This window comes from Hibiscus syriacus, unplaced genomic scaffold (genome assembly GCF_006381635.1).
Source record: "Hibiscus syriacus cultivar Baekdansim isolate YM2019G1 unplaced genomic scaffold, ASM638163v2 tig00010263_pilon, whole genome shotgun sequence".
Lineage (NCBI taxonomy): Eukaryota > Viridiplantae > Streptophyta > Magnoliopsida > Malvales > Malvaceae > Hibiscus > Hibiscus syriacus.
Window position 1 is genome coordinate 1,041,685 of NW_024062210.1, and position 25,923 is coordinate 1,067,607.

Consider the following 25,923-nt stretch of genomic DNA (forward strand, 5'->3'; position numbering starts at 1 on the left):
AAATTAAATCAAATTTATCTAAGAAATTTTCGGTAAAATGGACTAAGGGAGTTAAGGAACACCTGTTATAGTCAACTACACACGAGCACTCAAGAATTTCATTTTTTGACTGATATTTTTTTGCACTGCCTTTGTTGGAAGAGCCTACAAAGCTTGAACAAATGAAAGATTTCAGAGGACTGAGATAAAAGGTCTAGTAATTGATCATGCTAGTTGCGTCATTTTGTCCGCACCCAATTAAGTGCCAAAGCATGTTGCGATATTTTAAAAAAATGACATTTTTACCAAAACCATAGAAAGGAGGCCAACCTAAAGCCGACTCGTCCCTTTGAACATTTGTCAAAGATTTGTAACTCTGAAAGCATTAAAAGAGCTCTTGATTCCTTTGATATTTTTGAACTCACATTTACAATTTGATTCAATTGCGAACAATACTTTACAACATTTTTATCATTTCTCTCTCCTAAAACAAGAAAAAGGAAAAATGTTTTCAAACAGAACAATCTCAGATGTGAAATGTCTGTAAAGCCCAAGCTCGAGAAGCAAATGGGGCACGATCGACTCCATGGACCAGATTGGCAGGCAAAGCACGAGACTCCATCCAAGAAATAACACATAATTTATTCATGTTGCATGCATCTTAGACATACTTAGGTGCATCACATTCATCATTTTAGCATACATAATTTTGCAGCTTTCAGAGTCAAGCTTCGACTTCAGGATGAAGGTTACTCGACTTGCAAGCACCTTTAAAGAACGATGGTGTAACTCAGCAGCAAGAAGCTACACCTCAACCGACTTTACATATATACAGATCTCAGAACCAATTTCAGATGGGTTCGAGAACCAATTCAAATCAAATTCAGTTCAGCTCAACTCAACAATGAGCAACATGTTTCCAGTTAACACTTTCAAGCCAGATTTCAATTCCACGACGGAAGATATCCGGCTGTCAGAATTTATCAGTAGGTTTTCCCAGACCAGCTTAGGGGAACCACCGGAAGAATAATGACTGTTTTCGACCCGTAAAGGGAAGCCATTTTTAAACAAACTATTTGCAGCTTAGCTCAAGGACAGAAGGGCTACCTGCCACCAAGACCTTCGAGTTCGACTACGCTCAGCTCCAAGGCACATCATTTGCAGTATAGCTTAAGTCGAGAAGAGCTATCTGCCAAAGACCCTTAAGTTCGATTACACTCAGCTTCAAGGGCATAACATTTACAGCATAACTCAAGGCTAGAAGGGTTATCTGTTAGAAAAGACCTTTGAGTTCGACTACGCTCAGCTCCAAGGCACATCATTTGCAGTATAGCTTAAGTCGAGAAGAGCTATCTGCCAAAGACCCTTAAGTTCGATTACACTCAGCTTCAAGGCATAACATTTACAGCATAACTCAAGGCTAGAAGGGTTATCTGTTAGCAAAGACCTTTGAGTTCGACTACGCTCAGCTCCAAGGCACATCATTTGCAGAATAGCTTAAGTCGAGAAGGGCTATCTGCCAAAGACCCCCGAGTTCGATTACGCTCAGCTTCGAGGGCGTATCATTTGCAGCATAACTTAAGTCAAGAAGGGTTATCTGCCAATCAAAGACCTTCGAGTTTGACTACGCTCAGCTCCAAGGCATATCATTTGCAGCATAGCTTAAGTCAAGAAGGGCCATCTGCCAAAGACTCCCGAGTTCGATTACACTCAGCTTCAAGGGCATAACATTTACAGCATAACTCAAGGCTAGAAGGGTTATCTGTTAGCAAAGACCTTTGAGTTCGACTACGCTCAGCTCCAAGGCACATCATTTGCAGAATAGCTTAAGTCGAGAAGGGCTATCTGCCAAAGACCCCCGAGTTCGATTACGCTCAGCTTCGAGGGCGCATCATTTGCAGCATAACTTAAGTCAAGAAGGGTTATCTGCCAATCAAAGACCTTCGAGTTCGACTACGCTCAGCTCCAAGGCATATCATTTGCAGCATAGCTTAAGTCAAGAAGGGCCATCTGCCAAAGACTCCCGAGTTCGATTACACTCAACTTCGAGGTCATATCATTTACAACATAGCTCATGGCAAGAAGGGCTATTTGTCAATAAAATTGTCGAGTTCAACTCTATTCAGCTCGATGATACCTCAATCACACTACTGTTTGGCTGCAATCAAGGTTTTCATATCCAGAAGAAGACTTGGGTTAGCCGTGCCTTAGTGACAATAAACCGTTTTTCCGGCAGTATAGCTTAAGACGAGAAAAGCTATTTGTCAACGAAGACCTTCGGAGTTCGATTTTATTCAGCTCGAGGGCCTATCAACCACAGGGTGGAGTCAAGAAACTACTTTCAAGTCGAATTTTCCAACCCATATCTTTAAACCGAGGAAAAGACCGAAGCAGACTACAACGAGAAGCCACATCCCGATTCAAATCCCGAACTGCGGCTTCAATTCTATATTATTTCGAGATGGACTCGACTTCGCGACGGAGGAGCCATCCGCAACCCAATTCGACAGGGAGTTATTTTTCAACTCCACAGAACGAAAATTTGTGTCTTTTTATCTTTGTCCTATTTTTCGTTCCACGAAAAAGGACAAAGAGGGGCAGCTGTAGACACTAATTTTCGTCGACATTTTCCCCCCCCCTTTATATGTACCTATATATTTATATATATACATATTTTGAAACTACGTATATAATATATAGTTTTTAATAGTTTTTAAAATTATATAATATATAGTTTTAAAAAAAAACATTTTAGAAATATATATAATATATAATTTTTAAATCATTTGAAAACTTATATATATATAGTTTTTGAAAACATTTTTGAAAACATATATATTATAGTTTTGAAAACCTTTTGAAAACATTTATATTATATAGTTTTTAAAGCGTTTTGGGAAAATTTATATAATCTTTTTTTGAAAACATGTTGAAAAAATTCATATATTATATAGTTTAAAAACATTTTGAAATTTATATATTATATGTTTTTGAAAATATTTATGTATATATATATTATTTATTATTTATTTTTTTTTATTTTATTTATTGTTTTGGTCTTTTCCAGGTCCAAGTTCAGGGTCCAGTTTTTTTAATCCAACACAGGCACGGCTCCAGCCCGTAGGACAGGCCTGATCCAGCCTGTTGGAGTTTAGGGTTTGGAAACCCTAAAACACGTTTAGTCACCGCACCGCACGGAAGTTCAAGGGTCATGAGCGAAACGGCCGGCCGTTATCCCGGGACTGACCCATCCCGGGATGGTCGGTCAACCACGAACTGAGCACTCCACAATATCCGGGGTTCTCAACGGCCGGCGGGGGTTATAAAAACCCACGGCCAAGACACTGCCAGGGTCAGAAAACATCCACTGAAAACCCAAGAATCGGGCACAGCACACCGAGAGAACAAAGAAACCAAGACCAGAAACCATCATCGAGTACCACACAGTCAAAACACATCAACACAACAAAAACATAGAACATCACAACATCAACACAGCATCAACAGTACTAAAGTACACGAAAACAGAGCCAAAATAACATCACTGAAGCCAAACCCAAACCAAGTAAAGGAATACATAAAAAGGCCAAAGCCAAGAGAAACCGAGAGCGGGCACGGCGAGAACAGAAGCGGAAAGGTCGCCGGAAAGGTAAAAGGTCGAGACTTTTTTGTTTAGATCTACTCCGGTAGGTGGGGTTTTTGGGGATTTTAGGCTTGGTTTCGTGTTTACGGGGTTAAGGGGAACATCTTGCTAAGGTTTGGTTTTGTTTCCGGCGGCCGGGGCGGCGGCGGTGCGGCTGAGTGGGCCACCAGACGGTGGCCGGATATCGCCCGAGGAAGGGCTGTTTGAGAGAGATATCTCATTTGAAAGAAGAAATCTGGAAAATGGAGAGAAATGATTCAAAAAGGCCGGTTTTGGTATTTATATAGGAAGGACCATAGTGAAATTACGGGATTTTTAAATCTTCTCCGCCATCCCTCAAACTTTGAATCGTTTTACAATCTGGTCACTGTATGTAATTTGGCCTCTGAATTTTCGATTTAATCAATTTGGTCCCTATTTATATTTTTTTTTATTCTGTGAATTGGTCCCCTAACTTTTATTTGTTCTTTTGCAGTTCATTTTCTAATTCATTAAGCTCAATTTGTTCCAATTTGATCCTAAATTTTATCTTTATTCTTTTATTTTACTTTTTAATATTTTTTTAATTTAACCTTTTATTATTATTTTATTATTTCTTTCTTTCATTATTATTATTATTTTTTATATTTTTTATTTTTTAGCATTTTGTTTTCGCTTTTTATCTAACATATTTTGTTTCAGTCATGATTTCAGCCGATCAAATGGTAAGTAATTCGGATCGAATGAATTTAATTTTAATTTAAATTCTAATTTTCGCAATTAAAGACAACCGACAAATTAATTGGTACCGAAAGGGCGGTTCAAGGGTGCTAATCCTTCCTTGACCGTAACCGACTCCCGAACCCGACACGTTTCTGGTACAACGCAGATCAGGTAAGATGGTGTCCGATCCACCTAATTCGTTTTAAAGTGGTCGGTGGCGACTCCCAATTCGTTTGATCCAAGTCGAAGCCCAATTCCGGGGCCCAACCGAAAGACGGTTGCGACAATTATCGATAACTGTAGTTAATACATCTAATTTATTTTGAACTATAGTAATTTTTTTTTTCACTATATCAACGATAAGCATTGTAAAAAAAACGGTTAGTGGTTAATGGGCTCCATGAACTACGAAATTGTGGAAAAAAGAAAGGTACCTACAATCATAATTTATAAAGAAAACGTGCCAAAGTTGAATTATTTTCATTTCAATGGTCCCTTTTCAACCGCTTTTGTCTCCCGAAACAAACATAAACGACGGACTCCGTCGGGCATCCGTCGAGCCAAGTCAGTACTCGGTCGTTTGGTCCGAACCCAAAATTTAGAAGACGCATTTGTGTAATCGACAAAAGAAAAAACAAAATGTAGAATTTTCATTAAATTATGTTTTATGTTCTCCTAAAAGCAAAATTAATGAATTTATGAATTAAGAGAAGCAAATTAAAATTCTTTTATGTTATTGATCTTGCTTAAATTTTACTCAAGCTTCCGTGAACTGGATATCTCTATTTTATATGGAAGGAACGTAATTTTAGACACTATAGAAGGTTGGTTTGTTCGGCTGAGGTAACTGTAAATAAGCTGAGGGAGGCTGTGAAACTTAAACTGTATAGACATGGTATGTATAGGATTGATGATGTAAATAGGCAATTGTTCATGAATTGGGGACATATCTAGCTGAGGTTGGTTATGTTTGTAGCAGCTTGGCTGCATTCTTTTTGTATGAATATAATTTACTTATCCAAAAAAAAAATTCTTTTTTCTTATTGATCTTGCTTAAATTTTAAACTGTTCTAAGGTCTAAAATAAAAATGAATTTAGATTACGTACGTGGTAAGGCGCATTATATTTTAAAGGCGAGAATCTAGGTTTAAACTTTAAAGAATATAGCATTAGGGAGGAGAGTCATAAATCATGAACATAAAATCATAAATTTTATAATAAAAAATTTGATATAATTGATGTTTCTGTCGAAACAACCTTTAAATTAGGAATGAATCTCGGTTTTGTGAAAAATTAATTTTGGAGTCATCATCGATTTTTTATGTTAGATAAAGTTAAATGCATAAAAATTATTTTTTTTAAATAATTTTTTTTAAAAAAAATCTTTTTAAAAGATAAAATAGTCTGCATTTTACTAGAAATTCATTTGATGGGGTTCGAGAGTCGATTATACATAGGAAAAGATTGGCACAATCACAACGCCCAAAATGGGTACGAAATTAATTATAGGTTGTCTTAATAGTAAAAGAGGTGGTGAACGTTTCTATTTGTAGTTGAGTCTCCTTACATCCAACAGTCTAAGATTAATGATCATTCACATAACATACGACCTTTTTTTGTTATAACAAATTATTATAGATTCTTTTGTATTCCTCAAGAGAAGGGGTGAATTCGAATGAGTTTGCATTTCCTTTGATTTGGAAGTAGGTCTCCTGTTGTTCTTTAAATAAGCTAGTGCTTGGTTCGAATGTTGGTATTAAATCAATAGAATGTTAGAATTTTGGTGGGCATAGTATAAAGGAGAAGAGTGTGACGTATGGATGAGATATCTTTGTCTATGCAGACCACAGGTTTGCCTCAATGCCCTGAAGGAGTGCAAGTTAAGAATGTATATGCATTTGGACCCATTCATTCCTCCTCCTCGATTGGGAAAAAAAACACTGCAACTATAAAGAAAGAACCCTAATTAATTCATTACTGTTGTTTTCAAATCACCATGCTGTTGTCATTTCACCTAAAATCAATTCCACTTTCAATATTTTTTTATGAGAACAATTATTCGTTATATAAAATAAATGGTATATGTTGAAGAATCGGGTAAAGAAAACGAAAGAACACAAGAATTTTAACGAGGTTCGACAATGTGCTTACGTCTTCGGTGCCTAGACGGCGCTAGAAGTTTTATTCAATGTCTCATAGGTTTAGGTTACATCTCTATTTATAATAAAAAACCTGGTTAAAACTTATAGCGCCGTCTAGGCACCGAGGACATAAGCACATTGCCGAACCTCGTTAAAATTCTTGTGTTCTTTTGTTTTCTTTACCCGATTCTTCAACAGTATAGTTGTGTGACAAAATTGAATTATTTTTGGTAGTTAATCTCTCAAAAACAAATGAAGGAATATTGTAAAATCATATAAATATTAAAACAGCATTTGTCGCTTATATTTCATAATAGTAATGAGTAATCTAACAAATCAATGAAAAATCCAAATACTTAAAGTTTTGGACCACAAGAGTAGGTTACCAGACACATATACAGACATTTAAAACAGCTGTTTGACTTCCATAGGGGCATGTAGGCATGCAATGTCATTAACTCAATAATCAGTTTAGCTTAGAGGTCTAATCAACAACTTACAACATTATTCCTAAACAATTATTTTAATGGAAAAAACACAAAATAAATTCAAATTTTAATATGTTTATCTTAAATTTAAATTTCAATACTTGTGGAATTCATTAAGTCACATTGATAGTGAAGAGAATGTTGTTTATCTTAAAGAATTTAGAATCTAACGGTTGTATCTATGGGGTGTATAAGTGTCTCGTTCTTAGTATGTATATATATGTGCGTGTGTGTTTGTGTGTGGGTATTTGTTTTGCTTACAAACAAAGGAGCAAAGAAAACGCATATGAAATCTACATTTCACCGACTTAGGTTTGGCAGGCAGCCATTACATTCCCTCCCAACACTATATAAAACCCTAATGTTTTATCAAACTCCTAAAACCCCAAACCTTACATCTACCGACATCGAAGTAGGAAAAAACATAGAATTCCATGATTTTCTCAAACATGTCCAAAACAAATGTAAGGAAACATGTTTTAGAGAAGAACAGATGTTGCAAAGAGAAGGAGAAATCGTCGACACAAAGTGGTTTATCCAAACATCTGAAGAAAGTCTACCCTATCGGGTTACAAAGAAGCTCTTCTTCTTTATCGTTATCGTCGTTATCGTTGTCTTTGTCGCAGAACTCGAACGATTCATCTCTCACGGATCATTCCAGCACGCCCTTGGAACAAAAGATTTCACTGGCACTTAGCTTGATTTCTCCTCATCGCCAGAGAAGAGAGTTCCCCATGGTTGTCAAAAGTGTTCATCATCAACAGCAGCAACAACAATGCCAAGATCCTGGTAATGTTGAAGTGAGGAGGTGCCATTGGGTTACAAAAGAACAGTGGTAAGTTATCTCAAACTCGGGTTTACTTAATTGATTCGTGGAGTTTGAATCTCAACATCTGTAACTCTATATCGTTTTTTCGGGTTAAGCTAAGGAAATACTATTCTAACAATGGTGATTGATTATGAAAGTTTGATGGCTGATCTTCAGTCTTTGTCTGCCTTAATAATTTCAACCCCATTTAGACAACGAACCAACCACTTATATTCTATTTACGTTTCATAATTAATGTGTTGGATGGCCTGTCGTTTGCCATTTTGTTTTATTCTTAATTATTGTGTAAATATGAACAAAAAAAACATAAATTATTAACAAAAGCTTTTATCATACAGATAAGGTTTACATATCATTTCACGACGAGCAATGGGGAGTTCCTGTTTACGATGACAAGTAAGTTTCTAATTCCTCGGATTCAGACATCAAATTCTGATCTACTAATGTTGTTTTCATCCGACATAATCAATCAAACAGCCAATTGTTCGAACTGCTTGCTTTGTCTGGTATGCTGATGGATTATAATTGGACAGAGATTTTGAAAAGAAGGGATCTTTACAGGTGCAACATGTTCTTCAATTCTGCATATACATACATTCATATATATATTATCTGAAGCTGGGAATTTTATGTTAATCATATAGAGAAGCTTTCTTGGGTTTTGATCCTGAGAATGTTGCTAAAATGGGGGATAAAGAAATCAACGAGATATCATCCAACAAATCAATCATGTTAGCAGAGAATAGAGTAAGGTGCATAATCGACAATGCCAAATGCATACTCAAGGTAAGTCTGTCCTTATCGAATTTATCCCATTTTTCCGGCATCCGCGAACCCTTCCTCATCGTTGAACTACATCGCTTTTTGTAAAACAGTTAATGAATTTAAGCATGAAAATATATACAGATTGTGAGGGAATATGGATCTTTCAGTAGTTTCATGTGGGGTTACGTGAGTTATAAGCCAACCATCAACAGATACAAGTACCCCAGAAATGTTCCGCTAAGAACTCCGAAAGCCGAAGCCATAAGCAAGGACTTACTGAAGCATGGATTCCGGCTCGTCGGGCCGGTGATCGTGTATTCGTTCATGCAAGCGGCCGGATTGACGATTGATCATTTGGTCGATTGTTTCAGATATAATGAATGTGTAACCCTTGCCGAAAGACCTTGGAGGCACATTTAACTTGTATGATTTCTCTACTGACTCTAATTGAGTACCGTTTTACATTCTCTTTTTTCTTTTTGGTGTTTACTGAAACACAAGCTAAGCTCTTCGTGTATAATCAATTGTTTTGTATATACAGTGAAATAGAAGTCATGGATTGTTATAATAATGCCGTAGATTAATGGGAGATTGACATTTACTCCGTGGAATATAAAGATCCTGCACTCTGCATCTTATATATTACTTGAACTTTTCATTTTCTAAATCATTCTACAATTATATATGAAGAAATTTTAATTTATCTTTTATATATATAGAGAGAGAGAGAGAGTAGTTGCAGATATTCTTAGAGTCATCTCTAGTTGAACTCACTTAATTCACAACTGTTCTAAAGAAATGATGCAGTTTTATTGTCTTAGTGATTCAATGATATGGGTAAATTATAAATTTCATCACGCAACTTTCTCTTTACTTTTATATTGGTCACTAAAATTCACGGTGGTTATGGTTATGGTGTGATTTAGAGCGCAAGGTTCTTAACCTTGTGGTCGTGGGATCGAGTCTCACGGTGGGCAATTCATAATTCTGACTGCAGGAGGTCTTCTACGGAAGCTGCTCTCAACCTGGCGTTGGGGCAACCTACTATCCTATCTCCTCTCACCCCATTACATATGGGAATATGGTCAGCTAATTTTTTATGATGTGATTTATTTTAGTTTATAGGCCTCCAACGCTCACAAGCGATTCTTTAATGTTGTCTTTTTACTTCACAAGTCTTCAGTGATTCTTTAAATGATTTACACTCTATCATTTAAATACCAAAAAAAAATTCTGAAATTTATTTTTTAGAATAGGCTATCAAATAAACTCTAAATTGACAATCACTTTTCAAACAATTTTTTATTTTTATATCCAAAGACCAATATTTGGCATTGTTTCTATGGTAAGATGTTCCTCATCAAGCAAAAGACCGTGAAAATTTATTCTAATTTCAATCAGTAAATTTATTTGAAAATTATTTAAGTCTTATTATTAAAATTTAAATTAAATATTATTATCCTAAGTCAAATTCATATATATATATATATGAATTTAAAAATTCTATGTCATGCATAACATAAATTTAGATCATAGATATTTAAAGATATTTATTTGCATTTACTCTAAATTCACAACAAATAATAATCTTAATATTTGAATATAAATTTGTGGAATGTTTAAAAAACGACGGCATGAAGCAACTTATCTAAGTCGGCATAACAAAGGGAGTGGCATGCTGATATGATGTTGCCATATCTCAAAATAATTTGTCTGAGTGTCCACTTCTTGATTTTAACTCATCGTTCCTCCATTCTTATCCACCCCATCCGATTTTAAAGAGCCATTTATCCTTCAATTCATCTTTGTAATCTTCTCCTGATAAAACCCCAATTCACAAATCTTGTTTTACACCAGAAGTCAAAACATTTTATAAGAGACTTGAACCCAAAGATCTATCAAATTCCAGAATCGTATACGGGTTCATATCGAATATGAAAAAAAATTTAAAGAAAGATTTGAGTTGGTTTCTTGCTGGGGGAAACAGAATCATAAATCATTCAAAAGGTGGTCAATATGAAACCAACTCAAACAAGGGTCTTTGGAAACCCCCCCCCCCCCTTCCCTTTTCTTCTTTGCACATGTCTCTAAAGTTGATCTTTCACCAAATGTCTGTAACCATCATTTTGCTTCAATGATATTAGGGACCACAAAGACCCCCCACTTTTTGCCTACCACTCAGGCAGCAGATTCATCATTTTATCTTCAACTACAATCAATGTAAATTATGATACCAGATAAACCCTTCATCATTATATATACATATGGTAACTTTATGGTCAATTTTAGCTGCTGCTGCATGATTATAATCTTAGTTGTAAAGGCATAACCTGGTAGCTACAATTACTTCATCAAAGCCTCGATGTTCATGAATAAGATAAACTCTGGTTTGTAGGCATGATAGTGACTTACTTGGTGATGTTGACCTGTATATAAAACACACAAATGCCTGAATTTTTCCCACAAAGTACTGATGTTTTCCATAAAGGTAGACTGATTATATATACTGTTTGTACTTTATAAACAAACAAAAGAAAGATTTCATTAACACAAGTTTAAAATGCCCAAATTTACATAAATACTCTTTTTTTTCTTTTTTAGCTTCAATATACAAATTATTTATCCAACAAAGTTCATGTGAAAAGTAGAGGAGTAAAAAGAACAAATAAAAAGCTAAAAGCTTAAGGAAGAAATACAACAAATTCTACTAACCTCAGCTCTCCACTTAGCTGAAGCCAAAGAATATTTACAGGGAGGGGGATTCATCCTACAATATCCCAAGGATACTGAATCTATCCTAATAATACTCTCTTATCTCAAGACCCAACAAACCTACAATGGCTTATTTCTTCTTCCGTCAACTCAACTCAGATCGATATACTACCACCTCAACTTCAAAACTGGCACGATGTACCGAGCCTCTGTATCTGCTTCTGACCCACGGTAACGGATCTTCGTTTGTTGAATGCTGGGTGGAGCAACTCCTGGAACTTCTCCAGGAAGAAGGCCCATTCCTCTTCATTCATGTCAGCCAGCTTCACAAAGCTCACACTTGCAGGAAGTTGCTCATTTGCACTCCTATTCCCGGATGAACAAGTAAGATAGCTGCTTTCTTGTTTTGTTCCAGAAAATTTGGAATATTTCTGGCTCTTGTCACCTAAGCAGGTATCTTTGAGTGACATTGAAATTTTTGAAACGGATGGGATCCTTTCAAGAGCTATGAAAGGAGAAAAACCATCCCGCTCGGTTTCTCCTTCACTTTCATCATATTCCTCAAAGCATTCCTCCAGCTTCGAAAGTGGAAATCGATGGTTATTCACAAACCCATTTCCAAATTGGACTGATGTTCTTGTCATAAAATCATCATTAGCCATATTAGGGGTGAAATCAGTTTCTGGTTCCTCGGAGTCAATATCAAACAGGAACTCTGCATCACCTTCATCGGACTTAGGAGATGATAGCTCCCTCTCTGCTATCAGCCTCCTTGCCTCAAGACAAGCAACCTCTAGCTCACTAGGTTCCTCCTCTCCAGCCCGAAATTCTCTACTCATCATCTCACCAATTTCAGCAAGACAGAGACCAAATGTTGCAGCTTCCTTGAGGAAAATTGTGCAGAGTACAAGAACTCGTAGGCAAGCTTCCCGTATCATGGGAAGTTCTGTTCTCAGCATCTCACAATCTTTAAAAGGATTAAGCTTCTCTATATACTCAAGTTCATCCTCAGAGAAAGGCTTTGAAGCCTGAGGCCAATGAATCCACTCAAAGTATGGATCCTCCAAAGATTCTGGCAGGCAAAGGCCATGATCAATAGGAATGAGTTCTACCTGACCAAACCTCCCAATTCCATCAAGCTTCCGTACTAAAAGGTTTCCTGCATGCCTGTCTGTGTTGAATATTCGTATATCAAGAATCCCTATACGATGCACGGCAGAAACGGGAAAGCTTGAGGTTCCATGATCACTAGCATCAAAATCATGCGAAATAAACCGTTGGAAAGATGCAATCTTGCTAACCAGATTCTTCTTGAGAGGCTTAATTCCATTCACACCGTCATTGACATTGAAGACTGAGTGAGTAATCTTTACCAGTGCTGTCGGTGGCACATTTGCAAAATGATCATAGTCCAAAAGGTAAGCCACAACTTCTCTGAAACCTGTCTCACCTACCCGAACCGAACGTTTCAAACCTGGTTGTCCAAGGGCTTTCCCAACAAAGCCTTTTGGATTGTTTGGTGCAAAAGGTTCTTCATCTGTTGGCTTCACAATTGCGACACTCTCACCTCTAGGATTCCTAAAGTAGTAGGCACCTCCCAGACCACTATGGACAGGAAGTGGATCAACACCCATCTTAATTGCCTTAACAATGTCCTTCACCACAACTTTTAAAACATTAAAGCTATCGGAATGCCCCAGCATTTCAATAGGACCACTTCCATCTCTCTGCTGAAGATCCCTTCCCGTAGGCGAAAGACACGGTGTTGAGGAGCTTCTATGGAAAGAGTTTCGTGTCAGAAGAAGTGGAGAATCATTTCGAACAGAACTAAGATCGTTCTTCAATTCCACATCCCCAAAAGTCAGCGAGCTTTGCTCTGTAGGAAAATTGAGGGCAACCTGCAACCTTCGCTTAACCGTATGAGCATTATCACTGCGATCTAACTCCATGCCCAAGACACAGCCAGTCTCAGTTTGAACGAAAACCCGTCTCCGCCTAGTAGGTTGTTTCCCTTCTATCATATTGTCCCTAGGATATTCCCCTAGGAGAGGACTGTTAAACACTGCCACTGCCATTTGAGTTTGAACAGGACTGTCCAACTTACAAGACATTCACGAGAAATCGGTCACAGCTTTCCAGGTATCTGGAGGCAGAGTTGACAATAGATGGGAGCTTCTTCTCCTTCGAGAAGACCCAAACTCCAAAGCCAATCAGAAATGGACCAGAAACAACTCCAATTTACCAACAACCATCAATCAATAAAACCAAAAATCCCAACCCAAACAACTAAGAAAAAGCACCAAGTCAACAGAATTGGCAGACCGAAATGAAGATCTAATCCCTACACTACACTTATTGCGCCATCTCTAGCATCCATAAACAGATTGAAAAATCCAAACCAACCTGTGAAAAAAGAAACAAGATTTAGATCAAAACCCTGATTTTGATTAAGCAAGTAAAAGAGTTACTCTCACTATATATGCTCAAATATTCTCTAAATGGATAGATTTAGCTAAGTAAAAGTAGCAGTTACCGTAATTAATGCATTTATAAATCAAAAGTGAACAGAATCACAAATCCAAAACAGAGTAAAATAAATGCATTTCTTCAATATACCAAAGGAATCCACTAAAGACAAGTAACCAGCTATGAATACTAGCTTAAAACACATCCATACCAACAACTGATCCAAGAAACTTAAACAGAAGATTAAAGAAGAAACGCCTAAAGAAAATTTATGATTTTCAATTAATTCCAGAGATTAAACATAAGGATAAATCCCTAGGCATTGATCTTCAACGTTTCATTATACTTAATACCCAAGACTAAATCTTTAACTAAAACAAGTTTAAAACATACAAATTTAAGAAAAATAACTTACCGATTTCCGAAATCTGAAAGAAAAAGGAAATGTCGATTGAACTTTGAATTCGATGAAAAAAGAAAAACAAATGAGTTGGGCAAAGAGAACGAATCAGCGGGAAAGTGTAAAAGGAGGCAAGGAATCGTCCGAGTTGACTCGGTTGTCTAAAGCTTCCTTTTCTTTCTCTCTCTTTGTTTTCTTTTTTCTCTATTTCTCTTTCAGCTCAGTCTACCTTTCGAAGAGTCGCTCTTTAACTCGGTCTTTGCCCTTACCGGAGTTAATTAACTAACCCTAGTTATATTACTCTACTTTTTTTCCCTCTTTTTCTCATTTGATGACAAGAGGGGGTGGAAGGATCTAGAACGTGAACTCCTGACCGTTGGATGTAGGAGGACGAAGGGTTACACCGTGGGATGTGTTATGTTATGTTTTTTTTTTTAATTTTTGAGTTTTTATTTGTGACGGTGACGTGGAGATAACGTATTGGGTGATGACGTGGCGGGAGTCAATGTCTTTCCAGGCAATGTTAACAAATGGCCGGTTTTTTACTTTAGTTTTTAATTATTTTCCGCCGTTTAATCGGGGATATTTAATGGATCCTCGTTTGTTGATAAAATCACGGAAATACCCACTGCTGTTAAAAAAGCGGAACTTAAGCTGAGTCCGAGTCAGAATTCGATGGTCGATCGAATTAATCGTATTAGTTTGATTCGATCGATTAATTTGATTAAAATCGAATTTTGAATACTCTTACTTAAGCTGGGTCCGAGTCCGAGCAATTTGATGACTTTTTTTTCATGATATTTGATCACGCGGTTTTGATACGAAGGAATTCCCCTATCTTTTGACCTCAATTTATTGAATTTTGAGTTTATCAAACATTAATCATATCAGCACGAATCAAATAATTTCGATAGTTTAAGATCACATGTGCAAGGATATAAATTTTTATTGTCAATCACTCAAAAAAACACGTCACGTTGATAAATAATATTATTTAGATTTTATTTTAATAAATAAAATATTATTCTCGTGAATTAACTTAAAACAAAGAAGCTACTCGTAAATTTTAAAGAAATATATTTAATAGTATTATTATTTGTTACACACACAAAAATAGCTTCAACTTGTTTGTTCGTATTTTTTTATATATAAAGAAAGGATGTTTTTTTTATTTCTGGATTTGTTGCTTTGATTGACCATTTCATTATACGGTCCAAAGATTGACATAACGTGGATAGTTTCATTACTTTGGACTGTTGAAAATGGGACACAAGGAGTGCCCTTTTTATTTGTTGTGGGGTAATCATGTCTAAATTTTATGTTGTTTTTTATTTGATTTTAAATTAACCCTAATCTACTCAACCTTGAAAGTTGAAAGTATCGCTCCCAGATCTTATTCTATATGCATGGGGTTTCGCAGATATTTTTGGTCAATTTCTATAGTATATTTTAAAAAGTAGTTTAATTATTCTGGAAATATAAAAAAATATTTTTATATATTGGGATTAATTTTATATAAAAAAATTATATAATATAATCTTAATCATTATTTATATAATATTAATCATCATTTGTATTTATGTACATAATATAATATGAAATCTATATGTACCACTAGTGATCTATAATAGTGATATAAAAAATAAATGGAAAAAAATTGAGTCATAGGTGCATAAATACGATGGATGAGTATTAATCCATAAGTCTAGATCTAAGTTCTATTTCATAAGTGGTCCCCGATTATAGGATACAGTTTTATTGAGTTTCCTGACTATTGAAAGCTACAAAATGATCTTTCGACTATATGAGATTGCTTTGTTAAGTCCCTTAGCAAATAAAAGTTACAAAATGGTCACCCGACTATTTATTATGTTCCAAACTCGTCATTTTCTCTTAAAAAAAATAATGATCGTCTGAGTTGGACTTTAACATGCTAACTCATATATGATAACCGTTTGAGATTATGAGATCATATTTTATTATATCTCAGTCAGTATATTAACGCCCAACTCAATTTGTCATTAATTTTTTTTAAAGAAAATGGACGAGTTTGGAACATAATAAATAGTCGGGTGACCATTTTATAATTTTTAATAGTCGACGGACTCAACAAAACAACTATCTATAGTCGAGTGATCAGTTTATAACTTTTAATAGTCACGAACTCAACAAATATGTATTATAGTTAGATGATCAATTTATAACTTTCTTGGGTTAGTTCCAATGTAAGCATCATTGGTACTGGGGTGGTTCAAGTTAATAAATTATAAAAAAAATATCTAATCAAACAATTTAATTAGGGGTAAATACAATTTAATTAGGCCCTTCAATCACGATCTCAATATTAAATTCAGTTGATATTTTAGTACCAATATTTTATTTACAATAAAATCAGATTAAGCCTAATTCACATCATTTTGTGGGCTTTATTGGGCCGATGTATTTGTATACACCTATCTGGTCTAACTTTAAACCATGGGTCCAACATCCAAAGACTAATAGAACCCATTTATGAGTCGATTTTAATTTTTAAATTTAAATCGGTTTCATTCGAATTAAAATTAAATAATAGAAATATTTTTTTAAAAATTATTAATATAAAACCTATTTTATATTAAAACCTATTTTATATTATTTTTAATGATGAAATAAATAAATAAACTCAAATTAAACCCCACGTATATTAATTCAAAATGTAAGTTGAGTATTGTTCTCTTTTTGAAGTTTTGAGTGTGAGTAACTATATTCAGAGTGTATATATTTATTTTTAATTAAATAATAAAATTTTAAATAAATATTATTTTATAATCTTATCAAATTAATAAAGAAATTATTAATATCGTTATTGTTATCGCGATCTAATTCCTGTTCATGAACACCTAGTAATATATGATACCTACAAATTTTGATGTTACTATTTTTGTCATGGTCACAGGGCCCATTGAACATGAGAAAGAACAAATGAAGGCCCAATTTAAGTAAAAACATCACGGCAAATCCAGGAAAAATTTCCATGTCACCCACAATTCCATGACCATCATCCTTGTTTGTCGTTGTCGTTCTCGTTGTCGTTGTCGTTGTCGCCACTTTCCTTTCCATCAAAACCAGATTACTTTGTTCAATCACACTGTTTTTGTTCTCGCCGGGAACCAACCGAAAAAACTTCATATTTTCCTTTCTCCACTTTCTCTCCAATTCCTTCCACTTCTCCCCCATCAATCTATCATAAAGTCTTCAATTTTTTTTTGCGGGGTTTACTTTTATAGTGCGTATATTTGTGACATCTGGAGAAGAAAAAAGAAATGAGGACGGGAAAGGGAAGTCAAGAGGAAGATGAGTTTGGTTCCAAAAAAGCAAGGCCTTCGGTTTACACTGTGTCTGTCAACGCCAATAACAAAACCGACATCAACAATGGTATACTTGTTAGATTGGATCCCACTCTTGTACCCCATATCCCCCTTTTTTCCCTTTCTTCTTCTTTACCATATTTCCATATGATTGTTCCTTAAAGGATGTTCTTTTTTTTATTTGGATTTCTTTGGTTCATGTTTCTGGGTTTGTAGAAGCAGATGGGAATAACACTGATAAAGCTAAAGCGATGCGATCGAAACATTCTGTTACCGAGCAGAGGAGGAGGAGTAAGATAAATGAGAGGTACGTGTCCATCTTGTATGGAAATTGTTTGGGGGGGGGGGGTTGGTTAGCCTTACCCTTTAATTAATTCTATATGTTTACCGAGCTAAAGTTATGGTAATTGCATAAACCATTAATTGTAATGGCTTAGAATAGGTTGAGCCTAAGAAAGTTTCGAACTTTATTACTTCTGGTTTACTTATGTTATGGAAATATTGCTGTCGTTCCAGCTAACTCACTGTATCACGAATTTATGATGATTCTACTGGGCTTTTGTGGAAGAGTTATCTTTTTGTATAAAGCTTGTCTATTTTGTTAGAAATGGGAGGTGCAGATATACAGGTTTAGAACATTGGTTAAGTTCATTTTATGAAAGAGTTCTCTTTTTGTATAAAGCTTGTCTATTTTGTTAGAAATGGGAGGTGCAGATGTACAGGTTTAGAACATTGGTTAAGTTCATTTTATGAAAGAGTTCTCTTTTTGTATAAAGCTAGTCTATTGTGTTAGAAATGGGAGTTGCAGATGTACAGGTTTAAAACATTGGTTAAGTTCAGTTTATAAAATGTTTAACATGAAATGGCACCTGAAATTCTGGTGTTATTGGTCATTTTATGGAGACTGAAGTTCCGGTGCCTTTTCTACTAGAATGATGGTGGTTGCTTAACTTTCGGAATAGTAATACTAATAGCTTCTGCTTCTTTTAGGTTTCAGATATCGAGAGAGCTTATACCAAACACGGATCAAAAGAGAGATACAGCTTCATTCTTGCTAGAGGTATGTTATGAACCTGGAATAAAAAAATTACTATATATGGTATTTATCTAACTATTTTCCTTTTGAAAATTTCTGCTTGAAAATTTTGTTGTTTGGTCGATATTCTTTTTGCAGGTCACAGAGTATGTCCAATTTTTACAGGAGAAGGTTACAAACTACGAAAGTTCATACCGGGGATGGAGTTCAGAGCCCACGAAATTAATGCCATGGGTATGTTCTTTCAAGGAAGGCTTTCCGTTCATGTGGTTCAAGTTATATTTTCTTTGTGGCTTAAGTGGTTTGTTTCCGGTTGAAGAGACAAGCTATGATGATTTGTATATATCCACTTCATTAAGCTATTAGATATTCTATGAAAAGATTATACACAAATCATAGAATATCTATGAGTCCTTATGTGAAGGACGTGATATACACAATAGTCTATGCAAAGGAGTATCTATTTATTAGTCCGTATGCGATTCTTTTGAATGAAATAGAATTGCAATATTTTAGTGCTTTGTATTGCTTATTTTCAAGGTGCTAATTCATTGCATTGATGATTTACTTGGTCGTGAAGAAAGTGGCTGTAAATGGTGCTTGCTTATTTTCGGTATTGAACTTTTGACTAATAGCTTTTGCCTTGATTAAATAGAGAAACAATCATTGGCGCTTTCAGAGTTTTGTTGGTCAACCACAAACTATTAAAAATGATTCTGGTCCAGGGTCAACATTTCCCGGGAAGTTGGATGAGAATAACATCAATATGAGCCCACGAATGATCACAAGTGCACTGAATCCTGCCGAAGCTGATCCTATCAGAGATGCGACATCCAAAGCTATGGATCAGCAACCCGAGTTGGCAAACAAGGGAATGCCTCTGTCCATTCGAGGTGATAATGTGTTTGGTCATCCAATTCTGAGACCCATGTCCGAGGCTCAATCAACCAAATGTCTTATCAGCAATGACACATCGAACCAACAGGACAATCTGACTATTGAAGGAGGAACAATTAGCATCTCCGGCGTCTACTCTCAGGGGTGGGTATACCTTCTTATGCTTATTGTGTTCTGAAAGTTTATTGCTCATCAATTATGTGGTTAACAGCTTCTACCGCTACTCTCTTTATGGTACCTCATTGCTTGTTATACATTACAAGGCACTCATTTTGTTGAATGTTCTCGTTAAAGTTTAGATGATGAACAAGTTGGTAATGTTTCTGGATTTTGATGTCAAGCAGGTTATTGACTTCTCTCACGCAAGCACTGCAGAGCGTGGGTTTGGATCTGTCACAGGCCAACATCTCAGTGCAGATAGATCTTGGAAAGCATTCGAATAGAGGGCTAACAACCGGCACATCTGCTGAGGTACAACAGACGATTAAAGATGGGTATCAACCTCCTGTTGGTTGAACCTGTTATAGGGTTTAGTGTTCCGTATTAATTAGATTAGTGAATATAACACTAGAACTTGCATGAAGTTGTTCCTGATCCTTTTTCGGAAAATTTTACAGGAACCGCAGAACTCCCCTGTTCTGGCAACGACCCATCTTAGAGACATGAGCAGTGGAGAGGAATCTGATCCAGTTCAAAAACGGTTGAAGAAATAAGACCGGCAAAAGTTTTTCAACTTCAGTTTTACCCTTTTTGTCATCTGATATTCCTGTTTCGTCACAGTTTCACTTTGTTTTGGTTATCGTAAATGCTTCGGTTTTGTGTATTTTGGGGTCAATGATCTAGCTCCGTTAAAGATTGTAATATCATGGATGTAAATAAAGTATATAGCAAATCATCTTGATGACCAACTTTCCTTCGGAACTGACTCATTGTTTTTCAATCATAAATGAATTGATGACTGCTTGAACTGGGATTCTAGTGTTCTTTCAGAAAACATAATCATCAATCACATAAAAGATTATAAGAAAGACCACTGTTTTGAGTTTCCATTTTGGCTGCTAATGAAGAACATTTGATTTGATGGAGGCAAGTTTGTTACTAATTCATGTTAATTCCCATAACTTTAACAAGAAAAGCATAGTCGTAAGCTGTTTCCTCACACTGTCTGTAGCGGCCACCTTCACCAAAATGCCCTCCGGTCATATTCGTCTTCAGAATGACAGAACGAGAACATAAAGCACATGTACCATCTCGTACTTTGGCCACCCATTTAGCAGCTTCCCAAACTCCAACCCTTCGAATGAATGGTTAAATGCAACAATAATTAGTTAATGTACATATCCAAGTTTTGTCGAGTACTGTACAAAGAACTAAAGCCATTGCAGAAGTATGAACCAGCAGACATTCATGCAAATACAAGTGAAAATCGAAGCCGATGAAGTGAATTTACCTCGAGTCGTTAAATGATGCTGTAACCAGAACTGAAGGGTGGCAACCACCACGACGAATGTTCTCATAGGGAGAATAACTTAAAATACACTCGAATTGAGCCTTTATCTGAGGATTGCCAAATTCTTCATAGTCCAATACGGTGAGAGGTAAACTAGGATCCAGTAATGAGTTCAATATATCAAGAAATGGTACCTGTTACAAATATTAACAAACTCTCCATTATGATGGTCCAACAAAACAGCTCAAAGGTTTGTTGGTTCTCAAGTTCAAAGTCCTGCTTATTTCAAGTCTGCTTATGAGTTCTGTAGTACTTGAGCAAGAGAGTAATATTACAGTAAATTTCAGGTCTTTTGCAAGCAAAAAATTGGCTGACCTTCAAGATTGCAGCACGAAACAGGTTTGGGAGCATATTGAGAGCCGCCCCTATAAGAAGACAACCGGCACTAACTCCAATGGCACTCATCTGATCTCTCTGAACATAGCCCTCATCAATAAGGTACTTGCCACAAGACACAAAGTCGTGTATAGAATTTTGTTTCAACAGTCCATTTCCAGATTTATGCCATGAGGGATCATCACCAGCGCCACCCCTGTTCAGACAACAAATTGAATATTTGAGATAACAAGTAACAATATCCCAGATTGCGAGAAGCAACCATATGCTCAATGGATTTTTTATTTCATTTTAAATGAACATGAAAAGCATTAACAAAATACTGATGCAACAAGATACCGAGAGTGTAAATTCAAGAATGCGAACAAGTGCTTAAGGCGAAAATGATTTTGAAAAAATTAGGGAAATCAACTAATCAGAACATATAATTATATATATATGGAGCCGGGGGGGAGAAATGGAAGTAAAGTTCATCACATGTTACCGAAATTTCTATATAAAATTATCACAAGTAGATAAGGATTTAGAATTTCCAAAAACAATTGCTCATAAACTAAAATTCAACCAAAACTTCTAGTTACATTTTATTGCCCTTGTTAAGACTCATATGTTCATGTAGAAAAATCAGGCCTAAATATTTCAAATTCAACATTGAACACAGAAATTGAAAAATTAGTTGAAAATGATGTTGGTCCTAATAGGCAAAAAGGATGCCAAACAAATCTGATGAAAAGAATAAAACTAAACCAACCTTACATCAGCAAATGCCATCACCCATCCACGATCAAGTAAACTGAGACGGTCCACACGCCAACTTTTATCAAGGACTTCACCATAAGCTCCATAACCATGTAAAATTCCAGGTGACTGGCCGCACTTCCAAGCCTTTTGGGAGTACAAAATAGTCAGAGGAACCAGGACACCATCATGTGAAATAACTTCCTTTCTTTCACAACAATAAGTATCAGAAAAGTCCTTCCATATTTGTAATTCAACATTTTGGTCCGTTTCAACCTTTTCAATGCCATGATGTTGCAGGGCATATCCTGAAGAGTATAATTTAGCATTGCCAGGAGCACAACGTACCTCCTCTTGTTGAACAATCAAGAATGTCCTTCTTTTCATGTCATAATCAACGATAATGTCAGGTATCTACAGATGCCAAAAGAAAGTGCAAAGAAATTTAGAGAAAATCAAACTAGATGAATTTCCTTGCTCAAGTAACTAAATTAAGCACAACACATAAAGCAAAAGCAACTCTACAGTGTTTGCTGAGCTAAGAGACTTAAGTAAAACAAGCTCCCTAGTCTTTGACTAGTTTATTACTGTCATTTAGCAAATGCAATACCCATAAAGATTGAGATGTTTGATAACTCCTTTCAATAATTGGTTAATAAATTAGTTCATTTCAGTGACAGAAAATTCAAGGTTCCAATTGTGTTGAAGCTGTTGACATCAGCATTTGAAGCTGCACAGATGATAGTAACTATTCTTTTCTCAAAGAGGGAAAAAGAAGGATTCTTTATACTCATCATCATTGCAAAAAATTTATCGTGTTTATAAACCACAAATGAACCGAAGAAGTAAAACCCGTGACAAAAAATATACAAGTTAAGCGTATTGACATTAGGGGGGTGAGTAACAAGTACAAGATACGAAAAGTAACTATATCATAATTATGCCCACAAGAAATTACCACTGGAGATGACAGCACCACTCTGTATACTGAGTTCATGAAGTCGAGGTTTGAACATGGTTCAATACTACATGAATTTGAGGGTATAGGAAAAATCCATGGATCAAGATCCTCAATCTGCATTTGAGGCTGCAAAATGACTCGTGCCAAATTGAAAATCAGTGCAAGTGTTAGCAAGTAAAAATCAACTAAATGATAAATTTTGTAGTCTAGAAAAATTTTAAGTTGTACTTCAATCAGTTCTCTTTTACGTACTTTGACTAATACTCATTTCATTTTTCATAACTCGCAATTTTCCAAAACTTGCAAATGCGAAGAAATAATATCAATCCATACTATTGACAAAATGCAATTATGAGTTAAAACCCCAACATAAAAAACCATTTTCATGGTGAAACTCAATATTGTTTGGAAGGCAGGGAAAACTATTTTTCTGTGACAAAAAATGAAAATTATGCTCATGGAACAGAAAGCTTGGAAACAACAACAACAATTCTTCTTGTATATTTATTTAATAAAAGAAGATAAAAGCAGAATCTGCAATACCTTGCAATCAACATTAATAGGCAAATCAATAGAACATATCATAGGAAAGCCATTCTTATTGACAGAAAGCACCAAATGTCCATTGAAAATGTCCATATCCTGCAAACTGGTATCTTCACCGGGAAAGAAAATATTCTGGAAAATTACAAATACAGAAAATGTATTATGATATGCAATTAAGGATAGCTTGAGTAGAAGTTTCAGTTAGAAATGATGAAAAACAAAAAGGAATAAGGCATCCACTTCTTCATATACGAATAGCACAAACCTGCCAGGTGGTTGACTGGATAGCTCCAACTTGGCATCTAGCTAAACATAATCCTTCATTGGAACACTTCATATTTTCTTTCATAGGAGCATTTGTAAGAATATAAAAGAAACCAAAATGATGTTCCAAAAAATATTGTATGCCAGGAATGCGGTTATGTACTTTTTGCAAGTCATTCAAGGGATCAGTTGAGTCTATAACATAAACCTGAAATAATGCAATGAGATATAAGATTGGCATTAGTGATAACTGTAATCTAAAAAGTGTAAAAGAAAAAGGCAACGAAAGGGTAAATGCCTTCCTCAGATGAACTCCTTGAATTTGAATTCACAGTTATGAACTTGCCATCTTTAGTACTCGTTAGGTCCACACAATAGCTAGAATCATTTTCCGTAAATACCAAGGTATCATCTGTATTACCCACTCCTAGTTTTGTGCAAAGAACCCTGCAAAAAAATAGAGATAGGTCGGAAAAACATCTCAATTTCTAAGAAAAATACGGCAATGCAATGAAGAAGTATGCCTGTAAGGTCGTTGATTCTCATCTGCGATTGTATAGAACAAAGTCTGGCAATCTTGAGCCCATGCCAAGCTAACAACTCCATCAACTGGTGCCCTTGGAATAATACATCCATTTCTAAGGTCCTTAACTTGAAGCATGAACTGTTCACTGCCAGTAGCATCAAGTGTATATGCTAGAAAATTATGATCCGGTGAAATTCGACACTGACCTACATGAACATAACCTGCACTTACAAAATAGAAACACAAATCAGTAATCATAACCTTAAACAAAAAATTACCTCATTTTTAGCCATACATCTATGCTGCAGATCAATAGCTAAGGGTACTAGACTTTAGAGCCATGTTTTGGAACACATATAGTTGAAAGAGGCCTACCATATTTTTCAGCAACTTTATTCCAGTCAAGCAAAATTTCCTCCCTTCTAACCCCAGCTTTCGCAATCCTGAGAAACCTATCCGCCCAACCACGTTTCTCAGTATTAAACCTCCTGCAGAGAACCGGGTATTCCTTCCCTTCTGGAATGTATTCATAATAAAGCCTGCATAAAATGTATGTACGCTCATAATTCATTTCTTCAACAGCAAAGGTAGACAATTTCAACTAAAGAAGGAGACTTGAAAATTCATTAAGCTGCAAGTGTTAGTTAAGATTTCATAAACATTTTAACATTGGACAACACTCTTTTTAACGCCAACACAATGTAAAGAAAATATCTTTAAGAATGCATCAGTTTATAAAAACCCAAATCTAACACTGGCATATATAAACCCCAAATAGCATTAACGCAACCATGAATGCCAAAGATGGAAAAATACACATAAAAAATTGAAACTAGGGTAAAAAATGAAATGGGTCATATTAAGAAAACACAAACCATGGTCCAAAACGCTCAACGGGGGTGGAAACCTTGGGGGGCATCCAGTTTTTCATCTCAGCAACCAAAGTTCGTTGCAGGTATTGAGTGTCGGCCATGAAAGCTTGAGCATAAGAATTTTCTTGGTTGAGGTAGTTTAAGAAATCAGGGTCGCTGGTGTTGTGCATCCAATGGTAAGGATCTTGCAACGAATGGCCATGAAGGGAGACTGTGAAAGGAACGCTTTTGGGAACTGGAGGGATTTGAGAAGGGACAAAAATGGGCTCTGCTCTGCATACGGAAGAGAAAGAAGAGAAAAAATGGGGGATTAAGGTGAAAGAAAGCGAGAAAGAGTGTCTTCTGGGTGAAGCGTGGGAGATAAGTCGGGAGAAAAGATACATGGCAGTGTAGTTTCGAAGACTGAGAAGGGAATCTAAAAGTGCATTCATTTGCTATTTATATATTTACTTCTTAACTCAAATTATTTCAGTATTTTGTTTATATTATTAATATCCACTATTTTTTACTCAAAGTATTTACTTTTTTGTTAATTTATTAAGCAATAAATTAATTTTAAAAATATATTAGGATTTTAAAATAGATTTTAAAATTTAAAGTTTTAGGGTTCAATAATATAATTAGATTTGAGCCTTAATTGATATTTTGGATTTGGAATTTGAGTGTTTACAAATATATTCATGTTATTTTAATAAAATGATGTGAAATAAATTAAATTTATAGAACATTTAAAAGTATTTTTTTAGTATCATTTTAATTTAAGCC

At 35.6% G+C, this 25,923-nt stretch overlaps 3 protein-coding genes and 1 pseudogene across 3 annotated transcripts; 2 read left to right on the plus strand and 2 right to left on the minus strand.

Moving 5' to 3' along the window:
• Nucleotides 1–7,345: 7,345 nt before the first annotated feature.
• Nucleotides 7,346–9,116, plus strand: LOC120203676 (annotated as a pseudogene).
• A 1,986-nt stretch (nt 9,117–11,102) lies between these two features.
• LOC120203752 (phosphatidylinositol 4-kinase gamma 5-like) lies at nt 11,103–14,346 on the minus strand. Its single transcript, XM_039203935.1, has 2 exons — nt 14,141–14,346; nt 11,103–13,662 (listed from the first exon to the last, which is right to left on the minus strand). Exon 2 carries the CDS (start codon nt 13,368–13,370, stop codon nt 11,442–11,444), a length of 1,929 nt encoding a protein of 642 aa, XP_039059866.1. The 5' UTR covers nt 13,371–13,662; nt 14,141–14,346; the 3' UTR covers nt 11,103–11,441.
• A 2,844-nt stretch (nt 14,347–17,190) lies between these two features.
• Nucleotides 17,191–20,256, plus strand: LOC120203755 (transcription factor BIM2-like). The gene is made up of 7 exons (XM_039203938.1): nt 17,191–17,539; nt 17,689–17,779; nt 18,463–18,532; nt 18,647–18,742; nt 19,164–19,549; nt 19,750–19,876; nt 20,023–20,256. Exons 1-7 carry the CDS (start codon nt 17,428–17,430, stop codon nt 20,116–20,118), a joined length of 978 nt encoding a protein of 325 aa, XP_039059869.1. The 5' UTR covers nt 17,191–17,427; the 3' UTR covers nt 20,119–20,256.
• Nucleotides 20,257–20,286: 30 nt separating this feature from the next.
• On the minus strand, nt 20,287–25,554 carry LOC120203753 (protease 2). The gene is made up of 11 exons (XM_039203936.1): nt 25,162–25,554; nt 24,662–24,825; nt 24,285–24,507; nt 24,063–24,207; nt 23,762–23,968; nt 23,494–23,628; nt 22,948–23,076; nt 22,003–22,403; nt 21,231–21,447; nt 20,856–21,049; nt 20,287–20,699 (listed from the first exon to the last, which is right to left on the minus strand). The coding sequence occupies exons 1-11, from the start codon at nt 25,539–25,541 to the stop codon at nt 20,504–20,506; spliced, it is 2,391 nt and encodes a 796-aa protein (XP_039059867.1). The 5' UTR covers nt 25,542–25,554; the 3' UTR covers nt 20,287–20,503.
• Between the last annotated feature and the right edge of the window lie 369 nt (nt 25,555–25,923).

Bases quoted from the DNA above. Each gene is read 5' to 3' on its own strand.
- LOC120203752 (XM_039203935.1), bottom strand. From the start codon at position 13,370: ATGTCTTGTAAGTTGGACAGTCCTGTTCAAACTCAAATGGCAGTGGCA.
- LOC120203755 (XM_039203938.1), top strand. From the start codon at position 17,428: ATGAGGACGGGAAAGGGAAGTCAAGAGGAAGATGAGTTTGGTTCCAAA. The intron at 17,780-18,462 runs GTACGTGTCCAT...TGCTTCTTTTAG, and splicing joins AGGAGTAAGATAAATGAGAG to GTTTCAGATATCGAGAGAGC. The intron at 18,743-19,163 runs GTATGTTCTTTC...TTGATTAAATAG, and splicing joins CCACGAAATTAATGCCATGG to AGAAACAATCATTGGCGCTT.
- LOC120203753 (XM_039203936.1), bottom strand. From the start codon at position 25,541: ATGTATCTTTTCTCCCGACTTATCTCCCACGCTTCACCCAGAAGACAC. The intron at 23,629-23,761 runs GTTTGTGCTATT...GTAATTTTCCAG, and splicing joins TCCAGTCAACCACCTGGCAG to AATATTTTCTTTCCCGGTGA. The intron at 21,050-21,230 runs GTCAGCCAATTT...TATTTGTAACAG, and splicing joins TTCGTGCTGCAATCTTGAAG to GTACCATTTCTTGATATATT.